The sequence below is a fragment of the Amia ocellicauda genome, chromosome 15, assembly GCF_036373705.1.
Source record: "Amia ocellicauda isolate fAmiCal2 chromosome 15, fAmiCal2.hap1, whole genome shotgun sequence".
NCBI classification, from domain to species: domain Eukaryota; kingdom Metazoa; phylum Chordata; class Actinopteri; order Amiiformes; family Amiidae; genus Amia; species Amia ocellicauda.
In genome coordinates this window covers 6,334,162-6,353,428 of record NC_089864.1, presented here as the reverse complement: position 1 = coordinate 6,353,428, position 19,267 = coordinate 6,334,162, and the positions used below count along the sequence as shown (strand labels likewise).

General features: G+C 38.7%; 2 protein-coding genes and 1 long non-coding RNA gene across 5 annotated transcripts in view; 2 read left to right on the top strand and 1 right to left on the bottom strand.

The window, feature by feature from the left end:
• Positions 1 to 233: 233 nt before the first annotated feature.
• redic1 (regulator of DNA class I crossover intermediates 1) lies at positions 234 to 7,864 on the top strand. The gene is made up of 11 exons (XM_066687047.1): positions 234 to 1,097; positions 2,135 to 2,174; positions 3,796 to 3,937; positions 4,138 to 4,270; positions 4,553 to 4,622; positions 4,980 to 5,147; positions 5,344 to 5,459; positions 6,103 to 6,590; positions 6,735 to 6,801; positions 7,080 to 7,131; positions 7,856 to 7,864. The coding sequence occupies exons 1-11, from the start codon at positions 1,075 to 1,077 to the stop codon at positions 7,862 to 7,864; spliced, it is 1,308 nt and encodes a 435-aa protein (XP_066543144.1). The 5' UTR covers positions 234 to 1,074.
• A 370-nt stretch (positions 7,865 to 8,234) lies between these two features.
• On the top strand, positions 8,235 to 9,917 carry LOC136711149 (uncharacterized). Its single transcript, XR_010804710.1, has 3 exons — positions 8,235 to 8,308; positions 8,635 to 9,358; positions 9,558 to 9,917. It is a non-coding gene; the product is annotated as an uncharacterized LOC136711149 (long non-coding RNA).
• LOC136711148 (proton myo-inositol cotransporter) overlaps positions 9,915 to 19,267 on the bottom strand; it is a 77,048-nt gene continuing 67,695 nt past the window's right edge. For 2 of the 3 annotated variants that reach the window (XM_066687199.1, XM_066687198.1), the window contains 6 exons: positions 18,529 to 18,649; positions 17,194 to 17,319; positions 14,822 to 14,940; positions 14,537 to 14,689; positions 14,037 to 14,209; positions 9,915 to 11,961 (listed from right to left, as the gene is read on the bottom strand). In XM_066687199.1, coding sequence (XP_066543296.1) covers positions 11,809 to 11,961; positions 14,037 to 14,209; positions 14,537 to 14,689; positions 14,822 to 14,940; positions 17,194 to 17,319; positions 18,529 to 18,649 — 845 coding nt within the window. In that variant the 3' untranslated portion in view covers positions 9,915 to 11,808. The remainder of the gene's footprint in view (positions 11,962 to 14,036; positions 14,210 to 14,536; positions 14,690 to 14,821; positions 14,941 to 17,193; positions 17,320 to 18,528; positions 18,650 to 19,267) is intronic. The other variant, XM_066687200.1, reaches the window with a different exon arrangement.

Genomic DNA, 19,267 nt, shown 5'->3' with positions numbered 1-19,267 from the left:
CTGTGCGCTGCCGTCCCGGTTCATATCCTTGATCAAACGTGCCCAAAAGAATACAACAGAAATATGCATACGATACACAAATGTACAAACACACAAAAACACAGATGCGACGTGCGGGGAAACGCAGCAGCCTCTGCACAGCTAGGCGCATCAATTGCTGGGTTTCCGTCAATAGCCTGTGCGGACTCTGCGTTGGCTGCTCCCCCGGAAGGAGACGCTCAGCTCCGCGTTGCAGCGAATGCAAATCCAGACTGAAATGTTCAAGAGATCCGCAGCGACGTAGCACGGCCTGGGTGGTTACGCAAAAGTTAACCCTGAACAGGTCGGGTGGCTGCACTAGGTGTCTGTGCAGCATGGGGCGGTATTTACACACACACACGCGTTTTAGGATTATTTAGAACCAGATCACATAAAGATAAAACTAATCTGCGATTTGCATTAATAAATGCAAAGGTATAAAGTCAACTTTAGGGGATAGCCCAATGGCATGAGCCAGCACAAACGCAAGCTAAACGCATGGACTTTCTCACATCTACTGTAGTTCAATCTGATAAGGAAAGCTTTGAGGTCGAGATTAATTTTCTTATTTGCAATTGAACCGGGGTGGCATGCATTATTGTAAAAATGTGATAATTCATCCTTTCCCAGTCTTTTTATTATATAATCCTTAACTTCAGCATTATTTATATGGGGTGAATATATCAGGCAGCAACACTTGTTTGTTTAATGCAATGATTGCAAAACATACAGGGAATATGCACAAGTGAACTAATTAAAACGTAATCTAATTGGCCTCAGCTCGGTTTTATTTTAATGTGTCCATTTGTTTTCTGTGTAAAATAAACGAGTGAAACGAGTCACGCGCGCTCGAGGAGGCCAGCGCGCGCTGGTTAATATCCCGTAAATAAATCTCTTAAAACTCACAGCTGTGTTTTATCCGTTTAAATGGACACATATTGACTTTCCATTTAGGTATTATTATTACTGTTTTATCTTCGCACTCTTCGTGTATTTTTATCACCGACTTACTGGAAATCAAATCAAACGGTCCTGCGTCGCCGTGTCTGAGGCGGGATGAACTGGGTCGGGGGCTGCAGGTAAGATCATTGTATATAGTTATATAAATCAAAAGTGTCCTTTCTCTCCTAATTATAATAGCTCCCTCATTTTCCTTCATAAAGTAAATCATAACAATTAATAAAGCAATGGCTCACTGTATGTAATGTATATATCAAGCTAAGCGCTACACATTGTGCTTGTAAATACGCAGGGTTAGGGGTTGTAATTCTTGCCAGGCAACTCAACCTTTATATTTAGCTTATAGACTTATATTATGATGTATATGACGATCTCTACTTCAAAACGATAAGAGATAAGAAAGTAACGACTTACATTGTTACATAAACCTGATCCTGACCAGCACTGACACAATGAAGCAAACTAACGTTAGACTAACATACTTTCTATTAATAGCAGAAACACTTCACCAAAGTATCACACTAGACTGAAGGCCTGTTCCTACTTGTGCTCAGCTGTTCAGTAATTGGATGTCAATTAGTGTCATTTAGGCTAATTACACTATTAAGAAAACACCTGTTATAAAACAGAAAACACAAGGAGACAAGTATATCAAATTTTAAACATGAGATTTTAGTTAGAAATCATGCAAATTAGAAATAAGTTTTAAACACAACGTGCTGATGTGGACCAGGTTTAAAGTTACAGCTCAGACTGAATTAGGCCTTATCTCAATGCATGTAAATTGTCCTCAAAATGAGGAAGGTTTTTAAAGAGCTGTGTAAAACGGCCAGATGCATCGTCCAGACAGGTCATGGTGGCTTGACACATGGTAAGGGTGTTGAACAGTGAACTACCAGACCTAAATAAATGGGAAATGAGTATCTGGGTTGTAAGTGTATATCGCACCATCACTGTCTCCAGTTTCGGGCATGACGCGTAAACATAATACTTAAATGTAGTCTCTAGACACAGCTTAAATTTCCTGTACAGAGTGGAAATACAATCGCAAGGTTTTTATTCAATTATTAGATGTGTTTTGGTGATTTAATAAAAACAGCCTATAGGTATGATGTACATGCATTTCTGAATTTAAGTGAAATGTTTTATCTTTTAGGAACAGAGCCATGTTCAAAAATGACGTACGGAAACAGAAGGTGAGATGTCAGTAAAGTAGCAATGAGAGCAATAATACTGTGTGCTGGGTTATCAACAGTATTTGGAACAAGGTTTCCAGTAATAGATAGTTATTTGCTCTGTGTAGATCAAACATGTTTATTCAAATGTATACTGACGCATTATGCAACTTATTAAAGCCAGTTTTTGCCAGTGCAACCCATGGATCAGAGCTGACAGTGTTTCAACTTGGAATGGTAATCATCTGCCTTATCGCATGTTTGCCCTGCTGTGAGATTGTAGTCTTTATGGTTCAAAGCAGGGAATTTGCTATAGGAGTAGGAAACTGTCAGATTTGCTGCTGTAGCCCAGGCCAGGCTGATAACAGATTATGAAATACTGGACATGGCAAAAGGTGCAAAGTGTGCTGAAGACGAACCACGTGTCTGACCTCAAAGCCACCATCCGAGAGGGCAGCAATCTGACAGTCAGCCTGAGCATGGGTCCAATGTACCGAAGACAACTTAATAGCCGGGCAGCACACTGAATGAAGATCACATGTGTGAATGCAGAGGCAGTTGCAGTGGGCCAAAGATAATAGAAAAAGGGTGAGGGAATAGTAGGGAGAGTGTAGGGACAGTTCCTGGTACACGCTGCTTGCTTTAGATGGGAGTCTGGGCTTGATCCACACTACATTGAACCGTCTGTAAAATGTGGAAGTGGCCGTGTGATTTTGTGGGCATGTCTTAACCATAACTGCTAATACATAATATGAAACATACAACAGTGTACTCGCAGTACTGATGGGATCTCTTCTGCCAACACAATGGGACATCATGTCGCAGCTCTAGGGATGTGACCATCTTAATATAAGCTTAAGGATATATATCCTGCTCAGAGTCTGAAGTGAACTGGACTGGGGAATCAGAAAGGAGGGAGGAATAGTATACAAATTCCCTGCCATTGTGTCGACATGTTGTCATTTTGTGTAACAACATGGTACTAGGGATATTTAGTTTCCCAGGTCACAGGACTGCTCAGGCGCTGACCACCTTCGACACAAGTAGAAGACCCACGTGTTGAGGTCACACCTGTTACACCTTCTATGGCACTCCGCTTCAGTGCAATTTCTGACTCGCACGTATCCGGTCCCAACCTTCATGCTCTCGAACGCTCTTTAAATGACCCAATTTGTAACAGCATTACTATTAGTAATTAGGCCTGCTTTCTCCCCACTGCACATAGCACTAATTTAACAGTTAGCACAAGCTGCTTTTACGCTCTATCCCTTAACAGTCATAGGAAATTCACCTCAAATATGACTCATAGGGTATATTTTGTATATCCTGGCTTTTATTATATGATGTTTTGTGAAATTATATAATGCATTAGCCTGCTTTGATTATGGTTAGTGAAATGTGTGTGCCAAGAAATAAATACAAATAATAATATAAATAATAACACAGAATTGGAATTTAAAAGAAAACCACAACAGCAACATTAGTACTTGTTCAATGCATTTATATACATTATCCTGTTTGCTTTATACTAAATTAGGTTAATTAAAAAAAGGGTTTACAGTGTCTGCAATCCCATGACATGAAAGGTGTACATTATGTGTAATGGACTCTAATATATATTTATACGTTGCCATTGTAACAGGAATTTTTTGAAAAGAAGAAACTGCAAAAGAAAATGAAGCTTTTAGGAGTGCTAAAGTCTCCTCAGAAGGACAATGCTGGCAGCATGGACCTGCTCACGATGTTCGTTGTGAACCAGATTTCTTCAAAGAAGGAGAACAGCAGTAGGTCATAGTGGTGTGGATCGCCGTGTCTGAGCCAGCCCGTGTGTTGGAAACTTAGATACACTGAATTAGGCTGTTCATTGATCTGCTATTTTCATGCATCTTTCATTAAAACAATTAACTAACCTATTTAAGATGGAATGTCACAAAATGAAAGCAATATCATATATACCTTTCGGATATAATACCATTTATTTCAGGTGTACCGATGAAATTGACCCATGTTGGCAAATTCAAGGGAGCTCAACCGACTGTAAGACGAGACATACAGCTACCGATGTCCCCCGGACCGCCCTCCAGATTGTGTCTTGAGGAGAGTCAGCCGCAGTACAAGTACTTTACATCCTTCCTATTGAAGTCAACAGAACCTGGCAGAGTAGTCAATACAAAATGTAAAAAAATCATTACTTAACTTATAAACCAAAAGTTCCATTCATCCTGAAAGTGCTCTGAGGTGGGTTTTAAAGTGGAAATGTAGTTGTTCCATCAGCTAAATATATAAACTAATTGACGCACTAGCGTGAGAAAAATTATAATTTCACAATTGTTTATATCAAAACATTTCAAGTCACACGAACACAGAAATCAATCTGCTCTCCCTCCTGATTGTTACAGTGTCCAGAACTTCGGTTTGGGTAGAAAGAAAAAGAGCTACTCAAAATATGACAGTCTGAAATACAGCCAGGTAAGACACGGTGATGTTATAGTCTCAGTGTGTTAATTGAACCGTCTTCATCAGCTACACAAACAAATTAACACATTCTGTTAATACCCCATATGATAAACTGATTATTAAACCATGTATTCGTATATTCCTGTTGTTCCAGTCATGCAGCAATACTTATATAACTATATTTAAACAACACGATTAACATATGTGTTTTAATGTGCTCAGTCATGTTTATATAGGTCAATAAACACTTAAAACATTAGCAAGTAGCAGATGTACTAAAATATCCAATACATTTTGTTCAATATACCTATAGCCATTTTTTCTGAGTCTGAATTATTTTGCTCACTAGAACCCATGTGTTTCTCCCAGTTATCTCCAGTGCTGGAGTCCAATTTTTCCGACTGCAGTAATATAGATTATCAGCACTGTGTGCCCAATGGCCTCAGTCCCCTGTTTTCATCAGTGAGGTATCCTATCACAGAGAAGGGTCACTCCCCTCCGTGGGGAGCAGCCTCCGATGACACGAACCAGCCTCAGGTATGACATTTTTTCATTTCACCTGTTTGTATACAGCAATATTAGAAGGGCCCGTTCTATTCAAATTAATCAATTACAAATCCATAACTAAATACATGAGAAATTGTACAGAAAATAATGTTTATATAATAATACAGGCACTTAATGGAAATCATATGTATGTTAAGGGTGATAAGGATCTTGTCTGCCTTGGTAGTTTCTGTCTTTTCACCATCCCAGAGGGGGTGAAGACAGGGAAACCTGGACGACAGACTCCCATGGGACGCAGCAGCAAGATACACTGCAGTATGGAAACACATTCGAACAAACCATGTGAGAAATACAATAATTATTGTGATAACTAGCAATTCAATTGAGATAAAATCATAATAATAATCTAACTTATGTTATTGGATATATATGTGTTAGTGTGTGTATATATATATTATCATTATCATCATCAATCTATCCACGGCTGGATGTTTCCACCTACTTCAATCTACAGCTTCTCTTTTCCAAGTCATGCTTGCAAAGCATATGATTCCATCTTCCCATCTTCTGTTGTCTTCTAGGTCTTTTTATATCTCTTGGGATCCATTAAATCGCTTTTGTTGTCCATCTTTGATCTGTTCTTCATGCAGTGTGTCCGGCCCAATGCCATTTTAACATTTTCACTCTTTCAGTTATGTCACACATTTTGGTTTGTTCTCGGATTCATTCATTTCCTTTTCTATCTCTACTTGTTATTGCAAGCAGACATATTTCCATGCTTATTTGTGTTGTCCGTAGTTTCTGTAACATATATAATATATAATATATATGCTGAAATCACTTAAGGCATTAACCATGTCTTTGCTTCTATGAGTGTAAAAAGTATACATGAGATTGCAGTCCCTGTGTATTTAATTGAGGACATTTGTAATTTTCTGTGCCTGAAGCCAAATGGTAAGGTTGATTGCTTATGTATCTTTTGCAGGGTACAGAGTAAACATCATGTTAAAGATGAGGCCTTTTCAGCTGGCAGTCCTGTGATCAGTGAGCTACAGTGGGATACAGATTTATCTAGGATACAGGACACATATGTCCCATACACAGATGAATTGCCATCAGGCCCAAGTATAAATTTGCTTCACACAAGAAATCACGAGCTCAGTGATTTTCCATCAGAGAGTTACAATGCATTTGTAAGCGACAACAGAGCTACATTTTCTTATGATGAAAGTGATTCACACAGTCGTGATTCCAGTGCTTTCAGCATAGCTCCTTTGCTGAATCAAGACCGGCAGCTTCAAAGTGTTTTCACTGAACCTGAGCAGGTCTTACACACACATTTACAAAAGACAGAGAAAAGGGGGCACACTTTGCCAGCACAGCAGTGTGATTACAGCTTCTCCAAAGACAACGAGGAGGAAGACAACCGCAGCTTTGGAGCTTTTGAAGATGCACAAACATATGCCAGTCAAGGTGAGCAGTCTTTGTTTATTTGTATGTGTATTTACTAATTTATTTATCCAACATTGGGTGGACTCACTTCATTCATGCATGGGTTTGTAAGTAAATATAATAAAAAATGAACAAATCAAAATCTAAATGTTTTCACATTCGCAGATGTAAACAACTGTAAGAGAAAGATTCATCTTGATGGAAAACAGCTACTGAATAGAAGAATCAGAAAGTAAGCACAAGCTTTTATGTATTAAAGTATGCAAAAAAAAATGTAAATTGAAAACTGAAGAAACACTGGGGAGGCCTTCATTTCATCAGTTAAACAAGGTGATGAGATGTATATATTTGAATAACTATTTAGCTGTGTGTTAAAATAAAATAAAAAATACCATGAGACTGGTGTATGTTATGTAGTGCAGTTCACTTAATTTGCATTATTATAATTTTTCCTCTTAAAATATTCTTAATGTACCATCTGATGTAATTATACCGTATCCTTTTATAAAGGGATCTACAAGAAACTAAAGGCAGGCACCCAGATGAGTTGTTTTTGTCTCAGGTAAGAGTAGAATACAGACTAGCAATTATACTGAAACACTTATGTCAGGGGTTCCCGAACTAATAATTTCCTTAATCAGAGCCTGCTAATTATTTAAAACCGTAGGGGTTTTAAGTTAAGTATAGAATTGTATAAATAACTCTTTTATTACACAATTTAAAAAGTCAAATCTAAGCAGATTATTACTTGAATTAAGTAATTGAGAGCTCGGTTATAACACAAACCAGCAGGTTAGGGGCTCCTCCAGGGCCAGCGATGGGAACCCCAGCTCTATGTGATATTCACAAATGTAAACGCATCACACCTTTGCCATAGCTGATGAAAAATGTTTTGATTGGGATAGTTTTTTAATCAGTATATTGGTGACAATGCCACCTACTGGTAAGAAACATTAAAGTTTATGACAGCACAGCTTTGCCTTGGAAGTGCATGAGGTGGAATAGTTCAAAGGTTACTTCAGCTAGAGAATCATTTGAAGATATTATTTTTGTTGTTTCTTCGATTTCATGTTGATTTTGTGTTTGTTATCCACTATATGTACAGAAATATACTAAACTCTTTGTTTGTATTTCAAACAGGTTTCAGGACAATGTAAGTTCTTTTCAAAACACTCACAATTCGAACACAATTACAAACAATTCAGTACAAAATGTGATTTGCAGTATAGCTGTTTTGTCTGGTGCCATTAAATCTCTGAATGAACTAATTTCAGTTTCCTACTCAGGAAAGATAAAGGATATAAACTAAATGTACATAGATATGCCAAGATATTAAAATACGTAACTATGAATCTTTGAAACAAATAAACTGAAACTATCTTCTGTCTTAAACTTAAAAGCATATTATTATTATTATTATTATTATTAATATCACCATCATCATTAAGGTCAAGGTAATCTTTATCTCTATTAAAGTGGAGTTTTACAATTAAACACTGATAATTTGTTTAATTTAAATCCAGGGTACTTCTCTGTTAAAATTACTCCTATATTACTATAAGTCAAGAGTTTGGAGAGGGACAATAATAGACATTTCCACATCCCATATACTAAAGCACCATTGATTGAGGTGTGTATTTCAATATCAGATCTTTTCTGTTACAGCATCCCGTCACTCTTCATTGGGCTATGAATCTCCAAACTACTCCCCAAAGGAAGCCTCTCTCTGTACGGAGGATGTAAGTGTGTGCTTTTCACTTTTATGTGGTTACAGTATGTGTCAGTGATGGGAACAGATGTCATACTGTATAAAGTGTGTAACAAATCATGTTTAAATGCTGACCATTTATTTTATAAGTCAAACATGGCACAGATAAGATGTGATCCAAGGACAGTTTTGAACATGTGGTGAAATCAATGCATATAATTATGAGGTCAGAAAAGATGCATCTTGGTTTCATGAACAGGAGTTATAATAGCATGGTCCTGTCTTATAACACAGAAAAGCTTCCCACATACTTTTTAGTGATGCATCAACTGATCTGTGTGTTTCAAATCTTTCCAGTCAGAGGAAGATTATAAAGGCGTGTGTGGAGATGGACCTTGTGTAGATAGATTTAACAAAGAACCCGTTTCAACAAGGCCCGGACCTGCAACAGCCCTGCCATTGACTGTCACTGAGGTAACCATTATCTCAAATGCTAATAAAGCAACTGACCTTCATATGAGTGAGAAAAACCCAGGCAGAAGAACCAGGAAGGATGTGGACCGAGACCAGTCTGTGCCGTCACATGTGCAGTCCAGGCTACAGGGTCCAAATGGCGCTAAAAGAACCAAGAATGTGACAACATGCCACAGCAGGGACGTTGGGACACAGACTGACAGTATCCTTAAGTTCCAGAAATCAGACACTGCAACCCAGTGCAATCTTGGGAAAAAGGATCCAGCTGAATTGAATCGCATTCTTGAGAAACGTAAAGTGACCAACAGGGGGCAGACAAGTCATAAGAATGCCATAGCAGAGCCCAGTTCAGCTACAGCTATGCCAGGCATCTGTGTAGAAACAGGTTATTTGTCCTTGAGTAAATTCACTACAAGGCACCAGAACAAAAACGACCAAACAAGTCCAAGAGAGCGCTCAAGAGTTTCGGATAAAATACCTGACAGCTCACTAAACATGGTGACTGCAAATCCCAAGAGCAGCCACACACGGGACTCCCAAAACATGAGACCACTGTATGGAAACGACAGACGAAGGAACCTGTCCAGTGGGGAAGATCTACCAAAAGGTAAGATCTGAAAGAACTTTCTGAAACGCTCCTGGCGGGAACACACTCATGATATACAAAAAGTAGAAAAAGTTTTTGTCATGACCAAACAAATAAGATCAAATAAATGATTCTGTGCATGTGGCACTACTGTTCTCTCACAAAATATAGATAAAACACCTTTACTAGCATATTAAAGATATATATTGTATATTTCTAGGTCTGAGACAAGATCCCATTATAGAAAACTATGGGGGTGTAGCAGGACGAAACGCACACACTTTATACAGTGAACACCTGACCGAAGATCGTGTGCCTGTGAATATGGATGGAAAACGGGGTACAGATCTGACACCTGAAATCAAGGTGAAAAGGAGCTCTGAAGAGACAAAGACCCTTCATGAAATAGCAGACATTTTGCTAATGTTAGGACATAAGAGTAAATTTCAGTAAGATAATGTTTTTCCAGTGTCCATAGTTCTTGAGTATAACTTCAAAATACTCAAAACCACCACCGGAACATGAGGAATCCACTCGCCGTATCTTCCACTCTCATTAAAATCACACCAAGCATTGCTAGATAATTATCTGGTTTATTTTGTCCATTTACATATTTAATGAATATATGCAGTTTTATATAAAGATAGACTCTAATAAAACATATAGCAACAATTACCAAATTAGCTACAGCACTAATTAGTTTTTCTCACTAATATTTCATAAACTGTATAAACACTTTGTATTTTTCAATTACAATTGTTTCACATAGGAAAATTGCACCTGTCCACTATAAATAAAACTTCAGATGCCCTGATTGGTGAATAAAGCAAAGCAAAGAAAAAAGAAATGTGGGTTGCCAAGGCCTTCTAATGATGAAAGTTTCCATTAATTAGCCAAGTATTAAAGCTGTTATTGTTTTGAATTTAAATAAAATTTATCTTCAAGATCTAGTACCTCAATTTGTATTTGCTGTTTCATATAAGTGCATAAGTTATTACAGTCATATTTTGTGCATTTAAAATAACTTCCGATATCTTCCCTGTTCAATGCGAATCAATTCCAATACCATCAATGCAGAGCCATCTGGGTTGATACTACAATTAATATACATCTTTATTAAATTTTTTCTGCAATAAAAAAAAAGCTACAATCATCTGATATTAATAATCTGTCCAGCGTTCTGCAGCTTGGCAACCCAAACCAAAACATCCCTCATGAAATGCATTTCAGGAAGCTTGGACATACACTTCATGAACATGTAGTGAATCCCCCTATAACCAAGCCTGCATTAACAGCACGAAATGAAATTTACAACATGTTGCAAGATCATCTGACAGCTTCTGCGATTGCCCAGTCTCCACAGCGATGTACAGAACACAGAAACCTTGAGACAGAAAGTGTAAGAGAGCAGGCCTGGGTAAACACCAACAGATCATTTGCCACAAAACAGCATAGTAACTTTACTAATAGCAGTTATGTTAAAGTAATGTTTTCACCATTGAACAAACTTGATACTATGAGCAGTCGTTTTCGGTAGTGACAGATATGCACATCACTTATTTCTCAGTCGACAGCCTCCCAGAGAGTCGGCTGGACTCGACACTATGGAAAACCAACTACAGGTTGGTGTTTACCTTTACAGTACGATACCACCTAATACAGCATTTGCATTTCATCACCGCGTATTAAAACGTAACATTTTCAACATACATTACTGTTAACATTGATAACACACTGATCCCACTCTGCCACGTTACGGATAGATATGCAATTTATTTGTACACAAGGCTACAGAGGAAGACGGAACAAATTGTTCCAAGAAACATACAACTATCCTTCTATTTGAAATAAAAAAAACAACAAGTATGCAATTTCATATGCAACAACAGTGTGTAATCTGTAAACATTGTACCTGCAATTAAAAATAAAACACAATAAAATATGTTGTTTACAAAAATATCCTCTGCTTCTGGTCTGGAGAATAATTGTCCTGGTTATTCACACATCCTCTTGGTTTGGTACAATTACGCAAACATTAGAACTGGAAAACATTAAAAGAAACATCAAAACTGAAATATACAAATACTTTACACCGTAAAAAAGTTTACCATGATAAACCATGGAGTTATTGGACTGGAATATAGTGAAGGACATATTGTCAGTCCAATCCAAGTGACGAATACACAAGAATACATTGAAGTAAGATGAATTATACTATAAGATGAGTATAACATGGCAAGGAAATGCTGATTTACTGTGGTAAACTTTTATATGTGGACTCCCAAATCTGAACTGTAATATGTCTTTAAATATATAGATATGTGCATTTTTTATTTTTTATAATTTTACATTGAAAATAAAACATTTTCACTATACAATTACTATAGGAGTGTTTGGAGGAATTATAAATACTGTATTGATATGGATTTTATAATATTTCTCTGAGGAAGTCATACAATCAATATCATGTTTTAAAAAGCAAGTGTTTTTTTTTCTACATATGCATTTATCTTCAAACGTTTTTTCGCACTGTGCACTTGAATACTTACAGAAATATACGAAATTCCACTTTGTGGTTCTTCAGCTGTCCTGTCACTGTGTATCTGCCGCATGGTTTTGTGAGACTACAAAATTCAACACTGTTAATAATGGCGAGAGATTCAGATTTTACAGGATCAATTATATGTGTTAAGGTTTCATTTTTTTCATAAGCAATGTTTATATCTGCACACATGTAGGAGCATGTATTTAGGCGACCCTTTCAAGGGATCCATCTAAGGTTTAAGGTGTTTATTTAGCAGCATTTCTGTGTCAAAATGTAAAGATCTGGATGAAGAAAAAGGAATGTTAGAACATTTTAACTTTGTTTAGTTTCTTAAAAAATAAATAAAAGGCCATGCAAAATCCTTAGGTGAATTTTCATGTCTTGACTAATGGATTTTCAGTTTGGAAAATATACCATAATTATGAGGAACAACTATAGCCATTCTCCAGTTGATGTGGTTAGAAGTAGTGCTTAACTACAGTAGACTCATATTTAATACAAATAAATAAATCAACACAAATAACAATGAATGCCATATTGTAAATAAGGATATTCAATTTAGCTTAGAGAGAGGTACTGGTCTGTGCCAGTAACTTCTTCAAAATAAATTAGGATTATGCTGATGATGTCAAAGTGTCTAAAGCTGTGTAACTATGGTTTGTTTATTCAGCGTTGTGCTGCGCAGGTCTTCTACCTCAGCCTTGTGGCAAACTAACATTGTGCTTTAAAACCAGTCGGTCTGTCTTTTATACTGTACACCTTTAATCTCATAGCAAGAGCTCAGATATATACACATAACAAAACAAATAGACTGAATTTGAGCAACAAGCTTCAAAACGGTAAGATTTAAGGATGCAACTATTAATTAATCAAATATGTTACTAGGCTATGCTTGTACGATATTTATTTTTTCACACAATCAGTCTTTTGAATATTATGTATATACTGTAGTTAAGAGGCATCAATAGTAGAATGGTCACAGTTGGTCGGAAGTTGATGTCTTCATTAGTAAATAGTGTTTTACAACAGATTCATCTCGGCTCGGATCACGCATTGAGGTATTGTACCAAACACCTGGTTGTGAGGTTGTTCACAATCACCCGTCAATTTTATATGACCTCATATATTAATCCTCAAGAACCCAGTGCGACGAATACCTCACAAACATTTAATGAGCTTGACAAAAATATATTATCCCCATTCACCAGGCCTGGGTATGTGTCCCACCAGGTTCCTATGGGTTTTGAAATGTCAGCAACCACAATATATAGAAGCATAATCACTGTAATACTGTAAACACAGAGAATCTGTTGAAATGTATGTTCCCAAGTCAAGTCAAGTATTATTTGGTTAGTGGAATGTGCAATAATCATATAGCAAACCTTCACCATAATGTACAGTCTTCCCTCACTGTACCACCAAGTCATGGACAGGCACTGATACTGTCTCTTTGACATTATAACATGAGTACCATATAGAAAGATATACAGTGGAGCAAAACATACAGGAAAAACTAGAGGCTGGGATAGAGAGGGAAAACTGTAGTACTATATACAGGTTAGTAACGCTATATTTCAGTTTAAACTGATGTCAGTAGTTACATATTTTTGGAAAGTCTATTCCAGAAAGTGCGTGGATTGTATTTTATGGAAATGAGGCTTTATTTATAAAATAGAGTCTTGGAATTGGCTCTCAAATCAAGGATAAAATAAAGTCTCTCTTACTTACTCACTAACCTTTGGGCTCAGGTTTAGTTGTTCGATTTCCGTGTCACTCATACACCATGTAGGACGGATACGAGAACGATTGAGTAATCCTCTCTCATTTATTAATTAAATGGATAAATTTGATCAGGCGCAATTACTACGGCGCAGAGAACGAAAGGGAGAACATTAAGATGTTAATAGTGCCATGGATCTCGTAGTGGAAGGAGAGCTTGATGGATTTAACTTTTTTTTTCATCAAATACAAGAGCACACTGGAATATTAATGAAGATAACACAATTCAGAGACAGACCAGAAGCAGGTTTGTGAGGTCACCAAGATCTGCTCATCCCCAGAAGGCCTTTAAATTACTAAATGACTAGGCAGCAGAATACATTATTCTACATCAGAGGCATCGTTGTCAGAAAGATGGTAATTACTTCCTTTTACCCTAATATATTCAATGTGTCTCCCTTCATCAGAATCCGAAGCTCCACATGTACATAACTGGTTTTCGAACAATGATTCAATTTCCTCCAGCCTCCTTCCTTTCGTCTCTGGAAGGCAGCCGTAGATGAAGAAGAAGCCCACAGCTGCCAGGCCTGAATAGAGGAAGAACGCACCTGAAAACGACAGGGAAACAAGTTAACGTAGCAACGGGATCACAGAATAACACAGAATCCATGTCCGTCCCTTCAGAGATACTTTGTAGAGATTTACATTACAGCTCAGTGGGTAAATCGGTCGTTTTAAGCCTCTGTAAAACTGATCTAACAAGCGACAAAACCAATTAAATGCTTCAGTCTCACGTGGTTAATTACAGATGCAAAAGCAGTGTTTGGTTTGGGAGTGGTAGCATTGAGTGTACTTTAACTCAAAGATCACACTGCAATTGAATGTCATTAGCAGACTTTTCCATTTCTGCATCCGTACGGTTCTAACCACTGTACCATAGTAGGTGAGGTGCTGAGCCACGTGCAGGAAGGTCAGCGACACCAGCACATTGAACATCCAGTTCACCCCCGCGGAGCAGGCGTTCCCCGTGCTCCGGGCCCACAGCGGGTATATCTCCGAATTGACCGTCCAAGGCATGGGTCCCATTCCTGAGAACAAGGATAGGGAGTGTGAGCTGTGATACGCAGCATTGAAATACATGTATACAGCCATGGCCAACGGACGATATTGATCAAATATTTAATAAAAAATGAAAAGATGGGATGTAATGACGTTCCTACCAGGTGCGAAGAACATCAGGTACAAAATGAGGCCTAGAAGGGCCATCCAGGAATAGTCAGTGGGGCAGTAATTGTAGGCCCAAAACGTGCCCTCTTTCATCGCCGTCGCATTCGAACACCTGGGAAGGCGAGAAACCTTGTGGAGGTGATTTCTATTTAAAACCAGCAGGACATTCAAATGTTGTTGTTGTTGTTGCTCAATCAATAACTATTACACATGACCCTGAATGTCTCTACAACGTAACAGGAATAAATCCCACGCGGCCACGTGAACCGTGAGCTTAAAATACGATTAATGACATTATAAAGAAGAAACAAGGATATAAATGTCGACAAAAACAAACAAACAACCCAAACAGAACTGATGAAATGTCTTTTATGCACCTGAATGAAATGATTATATTTTCTCTGTACCGAGTCTATAATTACTAGCGGCGTGTGTATGCTTATTGATATAGGAGAGATAAACACACAGTCAAACAGTCTTAAATGAGCGGCAGTGAGAATATTGCCAAGGTCAATGAGCAGCAGCAACTCAAGCCAAGAGGAAGGAGACGCACGATGTTGGCGGACTTGAAAATTCAGAGAAGAGTGCGTATTTGTCTAAGAAGCAGAAGTAAAGCTACTGAATAAACATCCCCGGAATTGATCTACTGCCGACGGCCTTAAAATCTCATGTAAGCAATGTATTTGAAGTGATAGATACAGACTTTCACATACACATATCAGCAGACAGTACTGGAGAGTTAAATACAAATCAAACCCCGTTCACACTTTGAATCAGATCCCGGGGTGATTCACGATTGGGTCTATAGATGATACATGTTTTGTGTTATTGCTCCTTCACTGCAACACTGTGCTATAAACACACGAAACTGAAATGTCATTGAGCAAACAAACGGGGAAAAGCGCCAGACTCCAGCTGCTTTAAACTCACAGTTTACCCACACAAGCACCGTCCTACAGTTACACACGTTGCCGAATGAGTCACAAAGGACACAAATGTGTTTTCTTCTGTGTGTAATTGACTTGGCAGCGAACTTCGCCTCTCCATCACAGCCCCGCAGCGGCGATGGCCCGGAAGCATCTCCATCGCGATAATTATCCCAGCGTAGGTTAGGACCCTCCGTAATTGAGTTTCTACACAGCCTCGTTCATGAAGAAAGGAGGCTGAACCACTCGAATGTCAAGCTACTGCGGTGAAGCCATATTTATGGGCTCTCGTGATGTAATGCACTGCGGCTCATCAGAGCTGTACATTGTGCCTTTCATTATCCGGGAAGTTGTGTATCAAATAATGCATTTCCAGCAATGACAGGTTGTGTTTGGACTCACAAGATATGTCACCATGGGTGGTTTGTGTATCTACACACCAAGACCCAACTGGGTGTTGATTTTCCAAAGCAATTAACTTTATTTTTGGCGGCAGTGTAGAAAAGAGGTGTCAGGAGCCTCCAGTGTATACAACAGAGCCACGCTCAGGAAATGCGACTTAATTATTCCCTCACTGGCGCTCAACAGAAACTCAGATCGGAGAAAGAGGCACCGCAGCAGGGATTATTGCTGCGCAATTCGTAGCCGAGGCGGATGAATAGCAACATCCTGAGCAGCTGCACAACGAGTCCTCCGTCTCAAAGTCTACAAATATCGGCAACACATTAAACTAATAAATCAAAATCCACTATAATATGCCAGGAGATTAGATAGATACACATGTCCCTCCCACGAAAGTAATGGTATTTCAGAGTAATCCCTTCTTCACACTGAAGAACCACAGGTTATGTCACTAGCATTACAACCTACACAACTAACAAAGTGTTCCTCAATCATTTCCATTCACAATTGACTTGCTATCCTGCTGTCAGAATTGCTTCCTCTATTTTCTCAGTATGACATATGAACTGGCCTATATGAAGGTGAAATTGTGGGCTTAATGCTCAGATTCTTAATTATGAAGTTAGGACAGTCAATACAATAACTGAACCCAGATATTGAAGTGAAACAGATTAAATGTTATGTTGTGTAGCCATGTATGCTTAAAAATCAGTGTGTAAAACAGGTTTGCCTATCTAGACAAACTGCTTTGATTGAAGGTTATGTGGGCGTCATGTTTGAAAAGGCGCTTCTCTTAGAAATTGGTCACTTCAGTCTGTGCCACGACGCAGGTTAACTAAAGGGGAGTGTGAGAGATGTCCTTAAATCATCTGATATAATGCAAATGCCCTGTGAAGCCCAGAGAGGTCCTTATAAGATTAATGTACATAACATGCAGGGCACGTACAGGAAACCAACATGATGACGTTGCATATGGCACTCAATTGGAAAGCACGACACACATACAGAAGTGTGTTGTTGTCGAAGGCTTCTCTTACCTGCCCCAGGCCGCTTCTTCGGTGGAGGTTTTGTTGACAGCAATGCAGGAAGAGGCGAAGACGGAGGAGCTGTTCTCCTGGTAGCAGAACCCACAGCCTGGGTCTAACATGCACCCGTCACAGAACCTGGCAAACCGAAAACACACCTCATATGAGCAAGACCCCCAAAGACCATAATACATTTATAATCGATCACATTAAGAGCGGTGTTATTGTAAAACATATGTTTGAAAAATACCATTTCGGGGGCGAGGCTGTCAGCGGTTAACATTCCAATCTTCGTTATTACGGTACAACTAAACGGTGCAACACTTGTGTCTAGTGTGTCAAGCTAATTCCAGTGATGTTACCGTGCACTGGGGATAATAAATATGTAAAGAAAACTTGTATAATAGGCTGTTAAGGAAAAAAAAAAGCTGCTTAATCTTAATTAAGGCCAATTAATTGTATCTCAATAACCCGCAGGCTTCTCTGCCCACCACACCGAGCAAAACATGAATTCATTACACCGAAAATAAGAAAGTCTGTTCAGACGTCACATTCATTGTATTACAAAGTTATTGCGATTGATAATCTCCACTTAAAGTCCAATTATCTTTATGAAACCTGCAAGATTACACTTATGTTTATCTATCTCCGTGTTGCAGTGTCTTACTGATGAAAGGGCAGTTTGGCATTTGCATTTTACTCTAATATAAATGTTTGCACAGAATATGTTTAAAAGCATCTTTGGGAGACCTTTGTGTACCAGTGGATGGATATAGGTTCATGATGTTGATGATTTATATACACACACACACATATACATATTTTCAATTAAAGTTAAAGCTATGAAAGGCACCATGCACATTTAATTACATGTGCGTGAATGTGGTACTATTTCCCAACTTATCCGATGTAATATTCTGACCTAGTTTGACAAAAGTCAGGGAGAGAGTTGCCTAAAAAAAACAAGCAATCATCTCCAGGGACTTCCACCCCACTGGCCACGGATCAAATGCCTGTAATTTCATTAGATATGGATATTTACTCAATTACAGGAGTCTTACAGGCCAACTTAAACACGCCCGGAACAGACAACACAGTTTAAGCGGGGAATGGCCTCAGTAAACACAGCCACGGAGACGAGGGAGTCATCCAAGTTCCCAGGCGATTCATCTGCCTGTTCAAGAGGCGATGGTTTGTAACTTTCTATCTGTACAGCAGATTGAGAATATTGTCCACATTTGAGAGACAAAATTCTTGTATTTTCAGTGCTGGTTCATCCTACCGAAGTACATTATAAATCCTGTTTGCATTTCTTTTGATTCACGAAGGAGCCCGTCTCCTACCCACCCATATGTGGAGCAGGTGCTGTTTGGAGCCTCTGGGACTTCTGGGTGGAGAGTGATGCGGGGTGAATGCTGCGCAGAGAGCAGGAACCCGGTGGCCAGGACCATGAGACTCAGGCTGGTACCTGAAGAGAAAGTGGCCGTGAGGGAAGATCGCCAAAAGGTTGGGTTACAATACAAATAAAGCAAAGACACACTGAGAAAAACAAACGAAGAAGGAGAAGAGGGAGTAAAAATGAAATTGAATTCAGTTTTGGCTCTACTCAGTCCTGAGGAGGTCGGCTCAGATTCTACAGCCCTAAGGCCATGCCTATATAAATATATAGACAAAGAAAAATACACAGCTACAGAATACACAATATAGGTCACGCCATGCCAGATCACACTTCCTGTATCACTGACCTCATTAGCATGGGCTCAGGAAAACTGGGAACTCCATTAGATCTGAGCAGGGCCCTCGCCGTTGACTGTAATTATATGCTAAATCATCTTCTACCGAGATCCCTATATCTAATGATGTCTTCTACTGGTCCCCATATCTGTGGATACTACTATAGACACTCCCCCCTCTTAGACACGGTGGTGCATCATCAAAGATGTCCAAAAGGTTAATATAGATAACAGCATCTTGCACATGTTGGGTGTAAGGTTAACTGGCCTGTGATTGCCTGCTGTAGTGCACTAATGTATTAAGTCATCTCAAGGTCTGTCATTTGCATTGCTACACTGTGGAGGAGTAGCTA